Source organism: Ahaetulla prasina, chromosome 2, assembly GCF_028640845.1.
Source record: "Ahaetulla prasina isolate Xishuangbanna chromosome 2, ASM2864084v1, whole genome shotgun sequence".
In the NCBI taxonomy this organism is placed as follows: Eukaryota; Metazoa; Chordata; class Lepidosauria; order Squamata; family Colubridae; genus Ahaetulla; species Ahaetulla prasina.
This window is the reverse complement of record NC_080540.1, coordinates 10,642,534-10,665,721: the sequence shown is the minus strand read 5'-3', so window position 1 is coordinate 10,665,721 and position 23,188 is coordinate 10,642,534. Positions and strand designations below refer to the sequence as shown.

General features: G+C 47.2%; 1 protein-coding gene across 6 annotated transcripts in view; it reads left to right on the top strand.

Moving 5' to 3' along the window:
- The window catches only part of TNXB (tenascin XB), a 153,634-nt gene that overhangs the window by 98,444 nt on the left and 32,002 nt on the right, over positions 1-23,188 (top strand). For 4 of the 6 annotated variants that reach the window (XM_058173618.1, XM_058173617.1, XM_058173621.1 and 1 more), the window contains 9 exons: positions 145-429; positions 1,577-1,864; positions 3,622-3,912; positions 11,989-12,279; positions 13,147-13,452; positions 16,068-16,385; positions 18,436-18,756; positions 20,010-20,336; positions 22,478-22,765. In XM_058173618.1, coding sequence (XP_058029601.1) covers positions 145-429; positions 1,577-1,864; positions 3,622-3,912; positions 11,989-12,279; positions 13,147-13,452; positions 16,068-16,385; positions 18,436-18,756; positions 20,010-20,336; positions 22,478-22,765 — 2,715 coding nt within the window. The remainder of the gene's footprint in view (positions 1-144; positions 430-1,576; positions 1,865-3,621; positions 3,913-11,988; positions 12,280-13,146; positions 13,453-16,067; positions 16,386-18,435; positions 18,757-20,009; positions 20,337-22,477; positions 22,766-23,188) is intronic. The other 2 variants (XM_058173620.1, XM_058173619.1) reach the window with 2 other exon arrangements.

The following is a 23,188-nucleotide window of genomic DNA, read 5'->3' as shown; positions in this document are numbered from 1 at the left end:
TATTCCTATTCCTATCCATTCTATTCTACTACAGTACAGTACACTACATTACACTATTGGTTTCCTCAGAAATAGTATATTTGCTGCTCAATGGCATCCAGAACATCAACACAATTGTAACAATTCTTTACCTCCACATCACAGGGTCCAGGGAAGCAGTTCCCATCCAACCCAGCCTAGGGGAGCTCTCGGTCCTAGACGTCACAACTGATTCTGCCCATCTCCAATGGACCGTCCCCACTGGGAGCTTTGACTCCTTCCTGGTCCAGTACAAGGATGCAGATGGCCAACCTCAAGCGTTACCTGTGGAGGGAGACTCCCTTGAAGTCACAGTGACCAACCTGGTTCCTTCTCACAAATACAAATTCAACCTCTACGGAGTCTCTGGGCGCAAACGCTCCAGGCCCCTGTCCATCAATGCCACCACAGGTCAGCTTTAGGAGTCAATGTAGCTGGACACATTTTTCAGATATTGCATTATAATTTTAATTTTCTACATGGAAAATTCCTCCTTTTATTTTCCCTAGAGACAGTATTACTGTAGCACAAAATATTTTTTTTTCCTAACACATATTGGATTGCTTTGATAGTAACTCTTGTACATATGAGTCAACCTGAACTTTTTAAATTCTTGCCAGTTTTCTGCTGATTTATGAGGTATGAGGAGACCAAGTCAGATTGTTAGTTATCTGTACCCTAGATACTTAATACCATTCACCACTGCCACAGCTGCAGCCTTGGTACAAAGTGGAGTATGGCTAAAATCAATAATGGTCTCTGTTTGTTAACATTCAAAAACCAGGTTATTTTTATGGCACCAGTCCATCAGAGCCAGATATCTGTGAGGAAACCAGATTCATTTAACCATGTTACTGACTTATGATTGGCAGTGATTGACTTAACAACTTGTGGCAGGAAAGGTTGTAAAATGGGGGCAAAAAAACGGGGTCTCACTTAGCAATAGAAATTTTCTACTCCGTTTTGGCCCTAAGTGGAGGAGTCCCTGTAACCCTCATATCTAGTAACAGCCGTGAAATATCTTGTTTCCATTCATTCTTACATTCAGTTCAGGGGTGAGCTTCAGATCCTTTAGCAACGGGTTCGCTGCCCCATTGCTGGGTGGGCATGGTCATGGTGGGTGTGGCGTAGTCGGCCGCCTGCACCACAGCGGGAGGAGGGTGTTTTTCACCCTCCCCAGGCTCCGGAGGCTTTCCTTGAGCCTCCGGGAGGGTAAAAACAGCTTCGCCCAGGGTCTGGTGGCCCAGAGGCTGGAACATTTCCAGACTTCTGGAAGTAGGCCCATTTTTTGCCCTCCCAGAACCTCAGTGTGGCACCTGCACTTACCTGGAATGATGAACGGGTTGCGTGGAATTCCTGGAAGGGGTGGGGCGGGGTGGGAGGGGTGGGGCGGGGTGGGAGGGGTGGACGTGGGTTTGGTGTGGCCAGGCAGGGGTGGCATTTGTAGGTTCGCCGAACCTCATCGATCCTTGTCTAGAGAATCCCTGCCGAACCCCCAGGAGCCCACGCCTGGTTCAATTGTATCTTTATCCTCCTTTATGTCTTCTCTCTTTTTCAGCCCCGTTAGGCACGACACCACTGGTTCAGCCCAGCTTGGGAGAGCTTTCTGTTTCCAACATTACCCACAATTCTGCAGTTCTCTCGTGGACAGTCCACTCTGGGAGTTTTGACTCTTTTATGATCCAATACAAGGACATGCATGGCAAGCCCCAAGCTGTCCCCGTGGAAGGGAACACTTACCAAGTCGTCCTCCCCAACCTGACTCCCGCCCGCAGATATAAGTTTAATCTCTATGGAGTCTCTGGTCGTAAGCGTTTTGGACCCGTTTCTGTCGATGCCAACACAGGTCAGCAAGGGAAGCCTCTTTTAATAACTTTGAAATCAGTCAGTTTCTAAAAACATCCATATTTTGGGGGGGGGGGGGCGGGGAGGTTAAGGTTGATGTGATACAGGTAGTCCTCGAGTTACAATAGTTCATTTAGTGACCGTTCAAAGTTGCAACGGAACTGAAAAAAGTGACTTAAGACCGTTTTTCTCAGTTACAACCAGGGGTGGTATTCCCTTACCTTCGCTACCGGTTTGCAAATGTGAGTGCTGCCAGTTCACAAATGTGAGCACTACTGGTTCGCAAATGTAAGTGCTACCAGTTCACAAATGTGAGCGCTACCAGTTCGCAAATGTGAACGGCCGCACATGCAGGCTCTGTGCATGCGCAGAGGGTCAAAAACAGGACGTGATGACATCCAAGCGGCTGAGCGGAGCCTCCCGCTGCCAGCGCTACCGGATCGTGCGATCCGGATAGAACCAGTTGAATTTCACCACTGGTTACGATCTTTCCAGCATCCCCATGACCACATGATCAGAAGTCAGACGTTTGGCAACTGGGTTATGTTTGTGACAGTGGCTGTGTCCAAAGATCATGTGATCTCCTTTTGCGACCATCTGACAAGCTAAGTCAATGGGGAAGCCAGATTCGCTTAACAGCCGACTAATTTATCAGCGGCATTGATTTGCTTAACAACTGAGGCAAGAAAGGTCATAAAATGGGGTAAAATTCACTTAATAAATGTCTTGCTTAACAACAGAAATTTTGGCCTCAATGATGGTCGTAAGTCGAGGACCACCTGTGCTGTATTGTGATTCCTTTATTAAAGGTCTAAATAATGGCTGCCCCAGAAAGCTGGTGATATCAAGAGTGGATATTATAGGGCGGTTACTAGAGCCATCACTGGTTCTGCTTCTAATATACAGATAGTCCTCAACTTACAACAGCGAACACTGTTATGTCATTCCTAAGGTCACATGATTCAAATTCAGACCCTAGGCAACTGACTCATATTTATGACCATTGCAGTGTCCCAGGGTCACATTGCCATTTCTTGCGATGTTTTGATAAGCCAAGCCAATGGGAAGCCAGATTAAACAACAGCCGACTAATTTATCAGCGGCATTGATTTGCTTAACAACTGAGGCAAGAAAGGTCATAAAATGGGGTAAAATTCACTTAATAAATGTCTTGCTTAACAACAGAAATTTTGGCCTCAATGATGGTCGTAAGTCGAGGACCACCTGTGCTGTATTGTGATTCCTTTATTAAAGGTCTAAATAATGGCTGCCCCAGAAAGCTGGTGATATCAAGAGTGGATATTATAGGGCGGTTACTAGAGCCATCACTGGTTCTGCTTCTAATATACAGATAGTCCTCAACTTACAACAGCGAACACTGTTATGTCATTCCTAAGGTCACATGATTCAAATTCAGACCCTAGGCAACTGACTCATATTTATGACCATTGCAGTGTCCCAGGGTCACATTGCCATTTCTTGCGATGTTTTGATAAGCCAAGCCAATGGGGAAGCCAAATTCACTTAACAAATGTGTTGCCACTAAACTGAACAACCGCAGTGATTCGCTTAACAACTGGCAAGAAAAGTCGTAAAATGGGGCAAAATACACTTAACGTATTTCTCGTTAAGCAAAAGAAACGTTGGGCTCAATTACCATCATAGGTCAAGGACTACCCGTACGACGCCTTTTTTTTCAAAGTTCGGAACTTTTAACTCACCCAAAAATTGATCAACCCTTCTTCCTTTCTCTCCTAGCAACACCCGATCCACAGGACCCCGTGATTCCTCCCAGCCTAGGGGAGCTCTCTGCTTCAGAGATCACTAGCAATTCTGTCCATCTGTTCTGGACTGTCCCCACGGGGCGCTTTGACTCTTTCGCAATTCAGTACAAGGACGCTGAGGGCCAGCCCCAGGCGATTCCAGTGGAAGGAGATTTGCGTGAGATCACCATCCCCCATCTGGTTCCATCTCGCAAATACAAGTTCAACCTTTATGGACTTTCTGGTCGCAAGCGCATGGGCCCCGTTTCTCTTGATGCCATCACAGGTCAGCCTTCCTTAGAGCCGGGTGCAGGGGTGAAATACTCCTGGTTCGGACCGGATTGCCCGATCCGGTAGCAATGGCGGCGGGTGGTTCGGAGAACCGGTAGCAAAAATACCTCTCCCCTCCCCCATGCCCAGCTGAGCCACTTGATCATCAGAGTTTTTTTTTTTTTTTTACTTTTAAAAGCATTTTTTCTTTGGCCAAAGAGGTTGTAGAAAAAATGCTTTTAAAAGGCTCCTCTGGCTATCCCAGCTGCGTTGCCTGACTTTCAGAGGCTTTTTTTTTCTTTTAAAGGCAAAAAAAATGCTTTTAAAAGAAAAGAAAAGCCTCTGATGATCAGGCAACTCAGCTGAGGTCGTCAGAGGAGCCTTTTAAAAGCATTTTTTTCTACAACCTCTTTGGCTGAAGAGGCTGTAGAAAAAATGTTTTTAAAAAATTGGCCACGCCCACCCAATCACATTTTTTTTTTGTTTACATTTATATCCCGCCCTTCTCCGAAGACTCAGGGCGGCTTATAGTGTATAAGGCAATAGTCTCATTCTATTTGTATATTTTTTTTACAAAGTCAACTTATTGCCCCCCCAACAATCTGGGTCCTCATTTTACCTACCTTATAAAGGATGGAAGGCTGAGTCAACCTTGGGCCGGGCTTGAACCTGCAGTAATTGCAGGCTGCTGTGTTCTAATAACAGGCTTCTTCCAGCCTGAGCTATCACGGCCCTTATCACATTACCTCCCCACCAAGCCACGCCCACAGAACCAGTAGTAACAAATTTTACATTTCACCCCTGGCTGGGTGCCTTTTTTCAGGTTCCTGTTTTTAGTACAGAGGTATCTATTTTCTTTCAGTGGGCTCGTCAGCATTCCAAGTAAAGCACCCACAGAAAACAAAACTCTGAGGCCGGCAAGTTCCTAAAAGAACGATTTATCGGATACATCCTATTGGCACAAACTGGTGAAAGCCAACTCTGAGGTTTCCCGCGGCTTTCACCTGATTAAAGTAAAAGATTTTCCTTTCCCCGCCCCCAATCACTGGTCACGTGGTCCAATCCAAATGCTGGCCGGTCGCTTGGTTACTGTCTCCTCCTCTGGCCAGCCACCTGTGCAAATCTCCTTGGTTCCCACAGGAAAACTTTATTGTTTTGGCTACAAAACCCCATCTAATTATTTCCCTCTGCCCACCGGTGTGTGGCAACCCTGGAGCCTCCAAGATGGCTTCAGCCAGGCTCCTTTCAGGGTTGACAGAGCCTTTGGAGGTGTTTCTCAGGCACATCTGCTTTTTTATTCTCAGTGATTGCTTTCTCTTACAACTATAGTGAGTTGTTTTAACACAGAAGATATTTATTCTTTGCATTGCTCATGTATACTGGCCAAAGTTGTTCAGATTGGGGCAACCTGTTGTTGGAAGGAAAGGGAGAAGGGGAAGAAGAAGGAGAATGGAATGGAATCAGAGGTGGGTTTCAGCAGGTTCTGACTGTTAAGTCTGGGCAGTAACGAGGCAGGAGACCAGGGTAGTGACAATAGCTCTTTAATATATGATGAACCCAGCAACCGGGCTGGGGAAAAACCTCTCCTTAAATACAGTTTAGCCGGCGGCTTCAACCAATCAGCAACGTGCTTGTTTCCCGCCAAAACATTTAAAGATACATTACACTCCTTCCCTCCCAGAAATCACTTTACCCATATTTACATGATATTTACATATTATTTTTCAACGTAATCACGCAAATAGACTGGGCGTCTCCTGACTCTTTCGGACCTGCGCAATTCATTCCCTGGGAGTGGGTCGAGCTGACTGGAGGGGCTGTTTGCTCCTCTCAGCTCCTCCTCTAGGCCATCCGGCCCTGGATTATTTGCCGAGTCGTCCCTGCTGTTTTCTAATGGAACCTGTTGGCGTCGCTGGACCTCCTGGAACTCAGATAAGTCCTGCGATTTCCCCGGGTTTGAGTCAGCTGTGGATTCAAACATCGTATAGTCAGGGCCTGTTTCGTCTAATTCGGATTGTTCGGCTATGCGTTTTCTTATTTGGTCTATGTGGCGCCTCCATACCCGGCCGTCTTTTATCTCCACCAAGTATGATTTTGGACCTGTTATGTTTAGGATTTTTCCTGCTACCCAGGTCAGGCCTTCACCATAGTTGTGTGCCCACACTCGGTCGCCTATGTCCATCCCTCGTGTTCTTTCAAGTCCCCCCTTGTAACCCTCCGGTGTATAGTTTGGATTTAAACGGTCTAGTGGGCACCTGAGCTTTCGGCCCATTAATAATTCTGCTGGGCTTCTGCCGGTTGTGACACAGGGGGTTCTGTGTTGGACGGCCAGGAAAACATCGATTTTTGTTTGCCAGTCGCCTGGCTTGAGTCTGGACAATGCCTCTTTTGCGCTCCGGACGAAGCGCTCTGCAAGGCCATTCGTCGCAGGGTGGAAAGGCGCCGAGAGGGCATGCCGGATGCCCTCTTCTGCCAAGTACTCCTCAAACTGGGTTGCCGTGAATTGCGGGCCGTTATCGGATACTAACGTGTCGGGCAACCCATGGGTTACAAATAGGTGCCGTAGGACTGAGATCACGGCCTCGGCTGTCATGGATCTCATGAGAATGATTTCCAGCCATTTGGAGTAGGCATCGACTACTACCAGAAAGGTTTGGCCGTGGAAGGGGCCGGCAAAGTCAATGTGGATTCTAGACCAGGGCCCTTGGGGTCTCTCCCATTCCCGAACCGGGGCCGTTGGGGGTAGCGGTCTGGACTCCTGGCAGGCCTGGCATTTCCCTACCCTTTCAGCAATTTCCGAGTCCATTAAAGGCCACCACACATAGCTTCTCGCTAGACCCTTCATCCTCACGATCCCTGGGTGACCCTCGTGGAGGAGATCCAACACCCTTTTCCTCAATTTCTCTGGGATCACCACTCGATCCCCCCATAGCAGGCACCCCCCTTGAGCCGAAAGTTCCCCACGTTTCTTTACAAACTCTTTAAAACGCTCGCCCGGCGCAGCGGGCCACCCTCTTGTACCCAACCAAGTACAGTTCTCAAAATAATGTCGGTATGACGCCCGAGCCACCTCCTTAGACGTGACTGGGCCAGAGTCCAGAGAGTCAATTAACAGTATGGGCGTCCCGGAGTGGGGTCTCGATCGCCCCTGGGAGTGGGCATCTGCTTACCGCGCCCGCATGCCCCAACTCTTTTCCTGGCCGATGCCGCAGTTTATAGGAGTAGGCGGCTAAAAAGATAGTCCATCGGGTCAATCGGGGCGAAAGCGCCACAGGCGTTGGGCGATCGCCAGCCAGTAACCCTAACAGTGGTCTGTGGTCTGTAACAATTTCAAAGTCTCTACCAAAAACCTATTCGTGAAACTTTTTACCCTGATACTATAGCTAGAGCTTCCTTATCCAACTGACTATAGTTCCTCTCTGTCGAGGACATCGTTCTGGAGTAGAAGGCTATTGGGGCTTCTGTGCCATTTGGAAGCCTGTGGCTGAGCACAGCACCCACCCCGTAAGGGGAAGCATTGCAAACTAGTACCACTGGCATTGTGCTATGATACTGGATCAGTAAGCTATCGCTCGAGAGTAGGTTTTTTACTGCTTCGAAAGCCCTAGCTTCCGTCTTTCCCCAAGACCAAACAGTATTCTTTCCCAGTAACTTATGTAGCGGCTCGGCAACGGTTGCCTTATTTTTCAAAAAGACCGCGTAAAAGTTCACTAGACCCAGGAATGCCTGTAGCTCTGTTTTGTTTTTGGGCGCTGGAGCCTTTCTTATTGCCTTGACCTTGCTCTCAGTGGGGTGGATTCCTTCCTTGTCTATTCTGTAGCCCAAGAACTCTACGGATTCTACCCCTATTTGGCATTTGTTCACTTTAACCTTTAGACCAGCTGACCGGAAAATGCCCAAAACTTTTCTCAAACGCTCCCCCAATTCTTCTAAATTTTCGGCTGATACCAATACATCATCAAAATAGGGGACTACCCCCGGGAGCCCTTGCAGAAGTCGCTCCATTAAATTTTGAAATAGACCAGGTGCCACACTCACCCCAAACTGTAACCGGGTACACTTGAAAGCACCTCTGTGAGTCACAATTGTCTGGGCTTCGGCTGTGTTGGCGTCTACAGGCAGTTGTTGATAGGCTTGGGCCAAATCTAATTTGGCAAAAACGTGCCCTTGCCCCAGCGAGTGCAGCAAATGTTGCACCACGGGGACCGGGTAAGCGCTTTTTTGCAAGGCTTTGTTTAACGTTGCCTTGTAGTCAGCGCAGATTCTAACTGACCCATCTGGTTTCACTGGGGTGACGATTGGCGTCTCCCACTTTGCGTGATCGACTGGCACTAGTATCCCCTGACTGATGAGTTTGTCTATCTCCCTGTCAATCTTGGGTTTAAGGGCAAAAGGGACCCTCCTTGCTTTTAACCATATGGGGGCTACCTGGGGGTCTAAATTGAAAGAAATAGGGGTCCCCTTGTACTTGCCCAGGCAGTCCTTGAAAACATCTTCGAATTCGTCCATGAGTGTGTCCTTTAGGTTAAAGTCATTTCTGTAGATGCCAGTCACTCCCATGCCCAACGCACGGAACCAGTCTAGTCCCAACAAACTTGGCAGGGTCCCTTCGACTATCGTGATGGGCAGGGTCTTCTTGTGTGGTCCGTACTCGACGCGGACGGAGGTTGTCCCTCGAACAGGGATGCGATTCCCTTGGTAGTCTTGAACTTTTAGCCGCTGTGTTTGCAGTTTGCGTTTGGCGATTTTCGGCAAAGCTTTCGCAAAAGTGTCCCAGGACATGATTGTGATCGCTGACCCTGTGTCCACTTCCAGTCGGCACGGCACTCCTTCGATTTTCGGTTTTGTGAAGATTTTCTTCTCTACGCGGGTTTCTGCACGACCCACTATCACGGTCGTTCGATTTGACTTCGCGCCCTTTTTGTTTTGACCAATCACGGGTCGCCTTGCCGATCCCGCGCTCTGATTGGTTGGTTTGAATTTTCGGCGGGAAGGTTGGGGTGCTCGACAGACTTGAGCCAGGTGCCCCTTCTTCTCGCACCGCCGACATGTAGCGTCCTTGAACTTGCATTGTTGACGCTGGTGTTGCCCTCCGCAACTTCCGCATTCATCCCGGTCTTCTTTGCTCATTCTCCCGGTGTGGAAAACTCCTTCCTCATCCTCGCCGTCTGATTCGGTCTGGATTTCTTCGTTGTGGACCGGGGTTGATTTTGCGCTCGCCATTGGTGCGAGCGGCTTTTGTAGGGTTTCCGCTGCTTGGGTGGACATCTCATGAGCTCTGGCTTCGTCCAGAGCGTTTGCCAGCGTTAGATTGCTTTTTGATAGCAGCCGCCTCCGCAAACGAATGTCTCTAACCCCACGGATGAGTTGCTCTAACAGTTCCTCATCCAAATCTCGGTACCCACAATCCTTGGAGGCTTTCCTCAGGGCGGCCATGTATTCGCTGATGGATTCGCCCTCTTGCTGTCTGCGCTCTCCGAATTCAAAACGCCGTACATATTTGGACGGTGTTGGCGCGAAATGGTTCTTCAATAGATTCTGCAGCGTTTGCCACGATACCGATTGTACCGGCGTTGGCTCTGCCAGGGCTTCCGCGATGTCGATGACCTCGGGACCGCAGTGGCTCAAGAAATACGCCCTTTTTCGGTTGTCTGGAACTCCTTGCAGTTCGTTCGCCTCAAGGAAACTCTCGAAACGGGTCATGTATGTCCCCCATTTCTCCTTGGACGGGTCAAATGGCGCGGGCGGTGTGTAGCTGGCCATCGCTGTGTTCCGCCCTGAATTTTGCTGGGTTCGGTCCTCTTAGTGCGTTCAGCTCTTTCCTGGTGCTTCTTAGCCTCGGGATCCCACCTTCGTCGCCAGTGTTAAGTCTGGGCAGTAACGAGGCAGGAGACCAGGGTAGTGACAATAGCTCTTTAATATATGATGAACCCAGCAACCGGGCTGGGGAAAAACCTCTCCTTAAATACAGTTTAGCCGGCGGCTTCAACCAATCAGCAACGTGCTTGTTTCCCGCCAAAACATTTAAAGATACATTACACTGACCAGTTCTGGAGACCCAGTAGCAGAAATTTTGAGTTGTTTGGAGAACCGGTAGTAAAAATTCTGACTGGCCCCGCCTCATCTATTCTCTGCCTCCCGAGTCCCAGCTGATAGGGAGGAAATGGGGATTTTGCAGTAACCTTCCCCTACCACGCTCACCAAACCACGCCCACCAAGCCATGCCACACCCACCAAGCCACACCCATAGAACCGGTAGTAAAAAATGTTGGAACCCACCAATGAATGGAAGGGAAGGGAAGGGAAGGGAAGGGAAGGGAAGGGAATAGAATAGAATAGAATAGAATAGAATAGAATAGAATAGAATAGAATAGAATAGAATAGAATAGAATAGAATAGAATAGAATAGAATAGAATAGAATAGAATGGCTTTATTTGGACACACAAGGAATTTGTCTTTGGTGCATATGCTCTCAGAGTACATAAAAGAAAAAAAGAAAAAAGAGAGAACAAAAGTACATTCATCAAGAATAAAAAAGATATAACACTTAGTGATGGTCATAGGTTACTAATAAGCAATCAAATCATACTAGGAAACAAACAGAACAATATAAATCATAAAAATGCAAGCAACATGGTTATAGTTATAAGAGGGAGGAGATAGGATGAGAAGAATAATAGTAGTGCAGACTTAGTAAATAGTTTGACAGTGTTGAGGGAATTATTCACAGAGACAACACAGTAATCAACAGTAGAGACCTTCAAGTTTCTAGGTTCTATCATATCTCAAGACTTAAAATGGGCACCTAACATCAAAAACATCATCAAAAAAGCACAACAAACAATGCAGAGTGATGGGGTTCGGGGAAAAACTGTCCTTGTGTCTAGTTGTTCTGGTATGCAGTGCCCTATAGCATCTTTTGAGAGTAGAAGTTGAAACAATTTATGTCCAGGAGGTGAGGGATTTGTAAATATTTTCACAGCCCTCTTTTTGACTCGTGCAGTATACAGGTCCTCAATGGAAGGCAGGTTGGTAGCAATTGTTTTTTCTGCAGTTCTAATTATCCTCTGAAGTCTGTGTCTGTCTTGTTGGGTTGCAGAACCAAACCAGACAGTTATAGAGGTGCAGATGACAGACTCAATAATTCCTTTGTAGAACTGAATCAGCAGCTCCTTGGGCAGTTTAAGCTTTCTGAGTTGGCGCAGAAAGAACATTGTTTGTTGTGCTTTTTTGATGATGTTTTTGATGTTAGGTGCCCATTTTAAGTCTTGAGATATGATAGAACCTAGAAACTTGAAGGTCTCTACTGTTGATTACTGTGTTGTCTAGTATTGCAAGAGGTGGTATTATAGGAGGGTTTTTCCTAAAATCTACCACCATTTCTACAGTTTTGAGTGTGTTTAGTTCAAGATTGTCCCAGTCGCACCACAAGGCTAGTTGTTCAACCTCACGTCTGTATGCAGATTCGTCATTGTCTGGAATGAGACCAATCACTGTTGTATCATCTGCAAACTTCAGTACTTTAACAGAGGGATCTTTTGAGATGCAGTCATTGGTGTATAGGGAGAAGTGGAGAGAGCGCACAGCCCTGGGGGGCTCCTGTGCTAATTGTACAGGTATCTGATGTGATTTTGCCTAGCTTCACCTGTTGCTTCCTGTCTGTTAGCTAGCTTATGATCCATTTACAAGTGTGGTCAGGTACAGCTAGCTAATTTAGTTTAGTTAAGCGTGTCTGGAATGATGGTATTGAATGCTGAGCTGAAGTCTATAAAGAGGGCCCTTGCATAGGTCTTTGGAGATTCAAAATGTTGTAGGATGTAGTACAGAGTCATATTAAAGAGGAGGAGGAGAAGGAAAAGGAGGAGAAGGAAAGACAACAGAAGGGATAAATGTAGATGTACAATGAATGTGTGTAATTTGTGCCTTTAAGTCAGCACTGACTCCTAGCATCCCTGCAGTCCTCTGGGCAAGATTTCAGAAGTGTTTTGTCCTTCTTCCTAGGCTGAGAGAGAGGGAGGCCACCCAGCTGGCTTTGATTCATATTACTTACCAGTCACTATATTCATTCCTGTTTTCCCTTTCTGCTTCCAGCATCTACCACAAAGAAAGAAGCTACACCAAAGCCTTCTTTAGGAGAACTCTCCATCTCTGAGGCCACCAGCAACTCTGTTCTTCTCTCTTGGACCATCTCCACGGGGAGCTTTGACTCCTTCCTGCTCCAATATAAAGATGAGGAGGGCAGAACCCAAACACTGACTGTGGAGGGAGATTCACACGAAGTCACCGTTTTGAATCTGGCTCCATCCCACAAGTACAAGTTCAACCTTTATGGAATTTTTGGTCAAAAACGTATTGGTCCTATTTCTTCTGAAGCTACCACAGGTTAGCTCTTTTTCTTCTTCTTCTCCTCCTCCTCCTCCTTCTCCGTCTCCTTCTCCTTCTTTTCCTTCTCCTCCTTCTCTGCCTCCTTCTCCTCCTCTTCCTTTTCCTTCTTCTCTGCCTTCTCCTCCTCCTCCTCCTCCCCCCTCCTTCTTTTCCTTCTTCTTCTTCTTCTCCGCCTCATTCTCCTTCTCCTCCTTCTCCTTCTTCTCCTCTTCCTCCTTCTTCTCTTCCTCCTTCTCCTCTTCCTCCTCCTTCTTTTCCTTCTCTTTTTCCTTCTCCTCCTTCTCCTTCTTTTCCTTTTCCTCCTCCTCCTCCTCCTCCTCCTCCTCCTCCTCCTTCTCTTTCTCTGTAATGTCTTGTTTGACCATCATGGTGCATTTCCATTCTTTTTTTTATTGACCTGGCAAAAAATAATCTACAGTATGTAGATCTACTACAATAATAGTAGATACCAATTTGACAGCACATAATCAATCAATCAATTGAAATGAACAAATAAATGCAACTTTCTGAGATTAGAATTTGGGATCCTGTGGATTTCCACATGGCGTAGAGTCCTTCAGGTACCAAATAACAGACGTTTCTGGGGGTATCTGTAAAGAGGAATCACCCTATTCAGCAAGTACAACTGAGATTTGTGAGCTCACCTTTATTGGAAATTTTCTAGATGGTCAATAAACGTCTCCTTCCCCAGATCTATGCTTTCCTTGAAGCCCTTTCCAATTTTAGGATTCTTACAGCAGTCCTTGTTTTGCTTTTCTTTTCTATGCCTTCTTTCCACTAGTTCTTTGTAGAAAAAAAATCCAAAGAGGACATTCTTAACAGTGGTGGAATCTCTTCTCTTCTCTCCCCTGTTTTCTCTTTTAGCTGAACTAGAGGAGGAGGAGGAAGAAAAAGAGGACAAAGATGGGGAGAATCAACCTAGCTTGGGAGAACTCTCCATCTCCGAAACCACCAGCAATTCTCTCCTCCTTTCTTGGAGTGTCCCAACTGGGAGCTTCGACTCCTTCCTGATTCAATATGAAGATGGCGCTCTGCAGAGCTTGCCTGTGGATGGGGCTTCCCGTGGAGCGATGGTCTCCAACCTGACTCCATCTCACAGTTACCAGTTCGACCTCTACGGCATCTCTGGTGGCAAACGCCTGGGCCCCATTTCTGCCAAGGCCTTAACAGGTCAGCACAAGCCACTCAGCCCTGACTTTCCTGCTCAATGGGTTAAGGCAGGGGTCTGCAAACTTGGCTGTTTTAAGACTTGTGGACTTCAACTCCCAGAGTTCCTCAGCCAGCTGCTGGCTGAGGAACTCTGGGAGTTGAAGTCCACAAGTCTTAAAACAGCCAAGTTTGCAGACCCCTGGTTTAAGGGAAAGTGTGAATCTCTTTGGACAGCAGTGTTTCCCAATTTTGGCTATACGTGGATTTTAATTGGCTGAGGAATTCCAAGAGTTGAAATTTCACGTGTCCTAAAGCTGCTGAGGTTGGGAAATGCTGGTAGGGTGTCACCCAGTGGTGAAATGTAAAATTTGTTACTACCGGTTCTGTGGGCATGGCTTGTGGGGGGTAATGTGACTGGTTGGGCGTGGCCAACTTTTTTTTTTTTAATTTTAGTTTTAAAAGCATCTTTTCTACAACCTCTTTGGCCAAAAAGGTTGTAAAAAATGCTTTTAAAAGGCTCTGACAATCCCAGCTGAGTTGCCTGATCATCAGAGGCTTTTCTTTTCTTTTAAAAGCATTTTTTTTGCCTTTAAAAGAAAAAAAAGCCTCTGATGATAACAACTCAACTGATATCAAACTACTAAGCATTTTTCTACAACCTGTTCGGCCAAAAAGGTTGTAAAAATGCTTTTAAAAAGCTCTGACAATTTCAGCTGAGCCGCGCGATCATCAGAGGGGTTTTTTTTTTTTACTTTTAAAAGCACTTTTTTTGGCCAAAGACAAAATGCTTTTAAAAGTAAAAAAAAAAAATCTCTGATGATCGCGCAGCTCAGCTGGGCATTGGGGGGGGGGCAGGGATTTTTGCTACCGGTTCTCCGAACCACCTGCCGCCATCGCTACCAGATCAGGCGATCTTGTCTGAACCTGAGTGTATTTCACCCCTGGTGTCACCCTTGCAGTAGTTGGGACAAAGCCTTAAATGATCTTGCTGCTGTTCTGACCCAGCCTTAGCAGAAGCAAGAAACAGACGTCACAAAAACCGCCTCTTTATTTACTTCTTGTGAATTAATTGCATTCACCTATGGAAAAGTCCAGGCAATAGTCCTTCAAGGAGTTAACTGCAGTAACAGACCTTATCAGTTCCTTGCTGTCGTGTCCCACTCCTCCGCTGACGGCTGGGTCAGGGAAATCCGAATCAGGTGTGCCTCTGCAGCTCTGCCAAAGTCCTAGCAAAGTTCTCAAGGCAGGCAGGAGACCAGAAAGTGACTTCAGCAAGATATGTTTAGACTTTGCCTGACTCAGAGAATGCCAGAAAGCAGGTCCTTTATATAGGCCATGGGGTGTGGCTCCATGACTCAGCACTTATCCAGGCCTGCCCCTCCCTTCCTTCTGTTGCCTCCGCCTATCAATTCTTCTGACGCGAGGGTCACTCCAGTCGGCAGCTGTTGGCAATTGACCTCCCTCAGGCTCACATGCTGTGGAGGAGGGGAAGGGGTCTAGTTGCTCCGTTTGCCTGGGCATGGAGCCAGAGCTGGGGGCTGGAGGGACTTCTTCCTCCTCAGCCTGTCTGGGCATGGAGCCAGAGCTGGGGGCTGGAGGTATACTAGGACATTCCTCAGCGTTCGGAAGCAGATAAGAAGGCCCCGGCTGCGGTGAAAGCGGGCGAGACACAACACTCCCCTTTCCTTCTATTTATTCCCCAGCCAGGGAGGGGCCATTCAGCGTCCAGGTGTGCTTTGCTTCCTGAGTTGACTCCTTGTCCTCTGTTGTTCACCTCTCCTAATTGCTCTGTGCATATGTGCATCTGGAACAGGCCCCGGCTGTTCTTCCTCCTCACTCATTTCAGCTTCCAAAGGCAGCTGCCTCTCCGGTGGCTGGGAAATGTCGGACGGCCCTGGCTCTATCTCTGCGTCCAACGCTGAGCATCCATCAGAGCCTTTCCCAGACTCCAGAACTGGCCCAAATTCCTCCCCAACCTCTTCATTGTCCGAATCTGCTGCCAGTTCTGCTGGCATCTGGCGGGCCACAACAGTTGCATAACACTGAACTCCATCATCCAATCATGGGCGACTTCAATTCTAGAAAGCCTTAGTAAGACCACACCTAGAATATTGTGTCCAGACTCTATGTTGAGACTCTAGGAAAAGTGCATAGAAGAGCAACCAGGATGATTAGGAGACTGGAGGCTAAAACATATGAAGAACAGTTACAAGAACTGGGCATGGCTAGTCTAGTGAAGAGAAGGACCAGGGGAGACATGATAGCCGTCTTCCAATACTTGAGGGGCTGACACAGAGAGGAGGGGGTCAAGCTATTTTCCAAGGTACCTGAAGGCCAGACAAGGAATAATGGATGGAAACTGATCAAGGAGAGATTCAACTTAGAAATAAGGAGAAATTTTCTGACAGTGAGAACAATCAACCAATGGACTAGAAGTTGCCTTCATAAGTTGTGGGAGCTTCCTCGCTGGAAGCTTTCAAGAATTCTGGAAGTTGAAGTCTGTATATTTTAAAATTGCCAACCATAGGAAATCCACAGTCTGGATTTTACTCTGCGATCATCTTTTTCCTCAGCCCTCATTTTTTTCACTCTTCTTTTTTTTTTTTTTCCTTTTCCTTTTTTTTTTTTTTTTACAGCTCCGCGATCTCCAAGTCAGGACCCAGAGGAGAGTGGATCTCCAGGCCCATCTCCAAATCCCAGTTTTGGGCAGCTCTTTGCGTCTGATGTCACTAGCAACTCTGCACGCCTCTCTTGGAACGTCCCCGCTGAGACCTTTGACTCCTTCCAGATCCAATACAAAGATGCGGAAAACAAACCACAAATGGTTCCTGTGGAGAAGGAAACCAGCACCATTGTCATCTATTCTCTAGTACCTTCCCATAAGTACAAGTTTAATCTGTATGGCACCTCCGGACGCAGACGCTTTGGACCAATCACTGCCAGTACCGTCACTGGTGAGTAACAGGTTTAAACCACAGGTGGGGAACGATGGCCCCTTTATGACTGGTGGACTTCAACTCCCAGAATTCCTGAACCAGCATGACTCAGGAATTCTGGGAGTTGAAGTCCACCAGTCGTGAAGGGCAGTGGTGGATTTCAAAATTTTTTACTACTGGTTCTGTGGGTGTGGCAGGAGAAGGATACTATAAAATCTCCATTCCCTCCCCACTCCAGAGGAAAGTTACTGCAAAATCCCCATTTCCTCCCAATCAGCTGGGACTCGGGAGGCAGAGAATAGATGGGGTCGGGGCCAGTCAGAATTTTTACGACCGGTTCTCCAAACTACTCAAAATTTCTGCTACCGATTCTCCAGAACTGGTCAGAACCTGCTGAAACCCACCTCTGATGAAGGGGCCTTCGTTCCCCACCTCTGGTTTAAACAATAAGATTCTTCCCTTTGCAATTTTTCTTTCCTTTTTTTTTTTCCCTCTGGGAAAGATCTCTTTCTTCCAAACAGCCCTTCCTTAGAGCTTTGATTTCCCAGCTTATTTATTATGTATTTGTTAGATTTGCATGTTGGCCATCCTGCCTATTATTTGTTACGTCATTCTTGACTCAATTAAATAATAAATCAGAAATATATTAAAATACGGTATATTAAAAGGGTCAAACTATTTTCAAAGCATCGAAAGGTCGCAGTACAGTTCGCGTCGGGCTTTTGCACAGGACAGTTTGAAGCCAGCCAATTGTTGCAGGGGCTGGGGGGGGGGGGGCTTTGGGAGTAGACCGGGGGCTGCAGTTCAGAGGGAGGCCTTTCTTTCTTTTTCTTTTTCTTTCTCTCTCCTCTTTCTTTTTCTTTCTCTCCCCACCCCCCCCCTTCTCTTCCTGTTCGGTGTCAGGGAGGCAGGATCAGGTATAGGGGAGCTTCCACTCCTCCCCTTCCGTCTCCTAACAAGCACCTGAGGCTGTTTAGCCTTGTCTTAGTAAACTCCTTCCCTTTTCTGGGAATTTTCCTCTATAGCCCCTCTCCCTCCATCTTTTGTGGCTGGATCCCTCCCCAGCTCTTGGCTACCTCGGGAGGCTGTGAACTGACAGACCCTCCCTCTGAACTGCAGCCCCCGCTCTATTCCCAAAGCCCCCCCTCCCCCCCCCGAGCCCCTGCACTGATTGGCTGGCTTCAAACTGTCCTGTATCCTCTTCCCCCCACCCTCTATTTTGTGAGACAGTACAATTATAAAACACACAAATGTTTGGATCTTTGTTCAAAACTACAGGAATACACAGATATGGACAGGGGTGGGCTTCAAATATTTTAGCAAGAGGTTCTCTGCCCGGTTGCTAGGTGGGTGGGGCCATAATAGGCATGGCCTGGTTGGCCTCCTGCACCATGGCGAGTGTGTGTGTATTTTTGCCCTCCCTGGGCTCCGGAGACTTTCCTCAAAACCAGTGAAGAAATTCCTAGCAGTTTTATATTCCTAGAACATATAAGGATCCTTATATCAGGGGTGAAATCCAGCAGGTTCTGACAGGTTCCGGAGAACCGGTAGCAGAAATTTTGAGCAGTTCGGAGAACTGGCAGCGGAGGTAAATGCCACCTCTGGCTGGCTCCAGAGTGAGGAGGGAATGGAGGTTTTGCAATATCCTTTCCCCAGGAGTGAGGAGGAAATGGAAATTTTGCAATATCCTTTCCCCAGGAGTGAGGAGGGAATGGAGATTTTGCAATATCCTTTCCCCTGGAGTGGGGAGGGAATGCAGATTTTTCAGTATCCTTTCCCTGCCACACCCACCAAGCCACACCACGCCCATTAAGCCACGCCCACAGAACCGGTAGTAAAAGAATTTGGATTTCACCGCTTCCTTACATGTACAGTACAACCCTCTTTTCCAAATGTGTGCTGATTGGGAATCCTGGGTGATGTGGTCAAACCTGTGTCCAGATCTGGGAAACTCCTGATGCGAACTTGGTCTCCGAAAAGAAAGATGAGGCTAATAGAACCGCAGCATCGGCCTCTCCTTCCCTCCCTCCCTCCCTCACTCACTCAGCCATATTTCTTTCCTCTCTAGCACCAGTGGACCAAGAGAAGCCATCAGTGGTGGACCAGGAGGTCTCTGCTGGAATAAGCCCCCGCTTGGGCGTGCTCTCAGTCCCAGAGGTCACCAGTCATTCAGCCCAGTTATCATGGACTGTCCCCGAGGGAAGCTTCGATTCTTTCTCAGTCCAGTACAAAGACGCTGAAGGAAGACCCCAAGCGCTTCCTTTAAGAGGAGATTTCCGTGATGTCATCGTTTCCAACCTATCCCCTTCTCACAAGTACAAGTTCAATCTTTATGGTATCTTTGGAAAACAGCGTCTTGGACCAATCTCTGCCCAAGTGATCACAACAGGTCAGCAACGCCTGCTGGGGGGAAAGAAAGGGCGGGAGGGATGCAATCAGTGAGGGGACCCTTGGTGTTCTCTGAGCTTGGGGGTTGCCTTGCAGACATTGCATCACTCAAACCTTTCATTTGAAAAGAAACGCAAGTTTCTCGTCCTTATGAGCTGAAGTTTGGTTACAGGTAGTCCTCGACTTACAACAGTTCATTTAGTGACCGTCCTAAGTTACAAAAGCACTGGAAAGAAATGACTTATGAACGTTTTTCACACTTACAACCAGGGGTGGGTTTTACTACCGGTTTACCGCGCATGCGTGCGCTATCCGCACATGCGCCCAGCCTCGAAAACGTGCCTAAATAGCACGACTTGGAGCCGGGACGGGTGAGCAATCGCCGCTACCGGTTCGCCCGAACCTGTGCGAAAGGGCTGAATACCATCTCTGCTTACGACTGTTACAGCATGGTCATGTGATCAAAATTCAAATGCTTGGCAACTGGTTGATTCTGTCGTGTCCCACTCCTCCGCTGACGGCCAGGTCAGGGAAATCCGAATCAGGCATGCCTCTGCAGCTCTGCCAAAGTCCTAGCAAAGTCCTCAGGGCAGGCAGGAGACCAGAAAGTGACTTCAGCAAGATATGTTTAGACTTTGCCTGACTCAGAGAATGCCAGAAAGCAGGTCCTTTATATAGGCCATGGGGTGTGGCTCCATGACTCAGCACTTATCCAGGCCTGCCCCTCCGTTCCTTCTGTTGCCTCCGTCTATCAATTCTTCTGATGCGAGGGTCACACCAGTCTGCAGCTGTTGGCAATTGACCTCCCTCAGGCTCACATGCTGTGGAGGAGGGGGAGGAGTCTAGTTGCTCCGTTTGCCTGGGCATGGAGCCAGGGCTGGGGGCTGGAGATACTTCCTCCTCTTCAGCCTGTCTGGGCATGGAGCCAGGGCTGGGGCCGGGAGGCATACTAGGACATTCCTCCGTGTTCGGAAGCAGATAAGAAGGCCCCGGCTGTGGTGAGATCGGACGAGACACAACAGATTCTTATGACAGTTGCGGCGTCCTGGGAGTCATGTGATTCCCCTTTTGCGACATTCTGACCACAGAATTAAAGGGGAAAACAGATTCACTTAACAAACCAGGTTACTTAACATAACCGCTGAAGGGATTCACTTAACAACTGTGGTAAGAAAGCTCATAACACGGGGCAAGGTTTCTTCCTGGCGGTTATACCTCAGGATCCTCCATCATCTTCCTCGTTTATTTTTGCAGCTGCCGAAACATCTGGGCAAGTTGAAGAAAAGAAACAACCAGAGGAAAGTACAGGGAGGAGCAACCAACCGAGGCTTGGAGATGTCACTGTCTCTGAGGTCACCCCTGATTCCCTTCTCCTTTCCTGGACCGTCCGGGAAGGAAGCTTTGACTCCTTCATTGTCCAGTACAAGGATGCTGCAGGCAATCCTCAGTCGGTATCTGTTGACGGAGCCATGCGTTCCCTCCATCTCTACAACCTCACCCCTTCACAGACGTACGAATTTGACATATTTGGAGTTTCTGGCTACAGGCATCTTGGGCCTCACTCAGTTCACACCGTAACAGGTCAGTGATTGACTGATGGATCGACTCATTGATTTAGCCAACGCAGTTCTATATTTAATATAATATATAATATAATATAAAAACAGAGTTGGAAGGGACCTTGGAGGCCTTCTAGTCCAACCCCTTGCCCAGGCAGGAAAACCCTACACCAGTTCAGACAAATGGTTATCCAACATTTTCTTAAAATTTTCCAGTGTTGGAGCATTCACAACTTCTACAGGCAAGTCGTTCCACTGATTAATTGTTCTAACTGTCAGGAAATTTCTCCTTAGTTCTAAGTTGCTTCTTTCCTTGATCAGTTTCCACCCATTGCTTCTTGTTCTACCCTCAGGTGCTCTGGAGAACAGCCCGACTCCCTCTTCTCTGTGGCAGCCCCTGAGATATTGGAACACAGCTATCATGTCTCCCCTGGTCCTTCTTTTCATTAAACTAGATTTTATTTTAATAAATTTTTATTTTTATTAAATAATTTTTTTATTAATTTTCTTTATTAAATTAATTTTTATTTTTATTAAACTAGATTTTATTTTAATAAATTTTATTAAATTTCTAACAGGTGCCACAAATAAAATGGATTTCGGGCCCCTCATCTCAACCAAGTGACCCTGGGCAGCTCACAGTTCTAAAAAACTGTAAAAAAAAATTCCCTTCGAATCCCTGCAGCACCCTGACTTTCCGAACCCTGGAATTGTACGGTTTCCTTTTCTGTGGGGATTCTCAGTCATCCAGGTCATGGTTGTACCCAGAAGTGCCTTTCTCCCCGCCCCCCCCCCCCCAAAGTCAATTGGACTCAGAAAACTGGGAGCAGAAAAAGCTGGAGAAAAGGTAGAATGAAATTGTACCTGAGGTGCTTTTCCCCCCCCCCCAAAAGGCAATTGGACTGGTTTTTCCTTGAAAACATTTCGCTTCTCACCCAAGAAGCTTCTTCAGCTCTGACTGAATGGTGGAGGAAGGAAGGATTTATATTTCTTGCAGCCATCTGGTCGTTAGCACTCTTTTTTTTTTTTTGGTTTACATTTATATCCCGCCCTTCTCCGAAGACTCAGGGCGGCTTACAGTGTGTAAGGCAATAGTCTCATCCTATTTGTATATTTACAAAGTCAACTTATTGTCCCCCCAACAATCTGGGTCCTCATTTTACCTACCTTATAAAGGATGGAAGGCTGAGTCAACCTTGGACCTGGTGGGGCTTGAACCTGCAGTAATTGCAGGCAGCTGTGTTTAATAACAGGCTTCTTACAGCCTGAGCCACACCGCAGCCCTTTCTTTCTGAGAGTTGTTGAGGCCCCTTGGCCCAGCAGGACAAGCTTCAACCATCCCTCTGCATTTGAAAGTCACTCTTTGGAAGACAGCAAAATCCACATTCTGGACAAGAGGCCACCTACATTAAGGTTGAACATCCTTCTCTCAACAGAGTCGGGGGATACGACACCACCTACCTCCTTGTTTACAACAAAGTCCTTTCAGCAAGGAGGCTCCACCACACCTATTTGCACCACTCAGGTGACCCTGAGGGGACAGATAAACCTCCAGGTGGCCTCAACTGCGCTCAGAAAGAACGCTAATGACCAGATGACTGCAAGAAATATCAATCTTTCCATCCTCCACCATTCGGTCAGAATTGAAAAAGCTCCTTGGATAAGAAGTGAAGTGTCTTCAAACGAAAACTAGTCCAGTTGCCTTTAAAAAAAAAAAAGTACCTCAGGTACAATTTCATTCTCCTTCTTCTCCAGCTTTTTCATGCTCCCAGTTTTCTGAGGCAGGTTGGCCTCCTGCCTGGTGCACTCAAGCTGTGGGGGCTACAACAGACCTAAACATTTGTGTAATTTAAAGTTTGACAAGCATCTGTTTCAAGGATGAATTTTTTTTTTACTACCGGTTTTGTGGGCGTGGTTGGTGGGCATGGTGTGGCTTAATGGGCATGGCAGGGGAAGGATACTGCAAAATGTCCATTCCTTCCCCACTCCTGGGGAAAGATATTGCAAAATCTCCATTCCGACCCTGCTGTGAGGCCAACCGGAGGTGGTATTTGCCAGTTCTCTGAACTACTCAAAATTTCCGCTACCGGTTCTCCAGAACCCATCAGAACCTGCTGGATTTCACCCCTGATCTGTTTTCTTCTTTATTGTTCTCTATTGCAGAGATATCTGAAGGAGGGAGGACCGTTCAGCCCCAGTTAGGAGATCTCACTGTCTCTCGGGTCACTAACGACTCCGTGGCTCTGTTCTGGACCGTGGCTGCTGGGAATTTTGATTCTTTCTTGCTCCAGTACAAGGACTCTGAGGGCAAGCCCCAAGTCCTGCCCCTAAATGGCACTTCAAGGGACATCACCGTCACCAACCTGGCTCCTTCTCACAGATACAAGTTTAACCTGTACGGCCTGAATGGGCGCAAACGCCTTGGTCCCGTTTCTACCAACGCCGTCACAGGTCAGAGGGAAACTGGGCTTTGGGGACTTCACAATAATGTTCATTGATTATGTTTTTGTTTATTTATTTTGTGGAAATCAGAGGCCAGCCCTCCCCCCTATCTGTTACGGGTGTGACTTACATGGTACAACAGTAATATACTATAAAGAACAGAAAGGTCTTCCAGAAACTGGAAGACTGTGACTTTGGGCCAAGCCCTACCTCTCAGCCCTAGGAAGGAAAAAGCCACAGGGGCAGCCAGCTGCTTCGGTGATCCCTGGCTAACACGTGCCATACGCTTAAAAAAAAAATCTATCTTATCTATCTATCTATCTATCTATCTATCTATCTATCTATCTATCTATCTATCTATCTATCTATCTGTGTTTGCCTTTAGAAGTTGTGGGAGCTTCATCACTGGAGACTTTCAAGAAAAGATTGGAT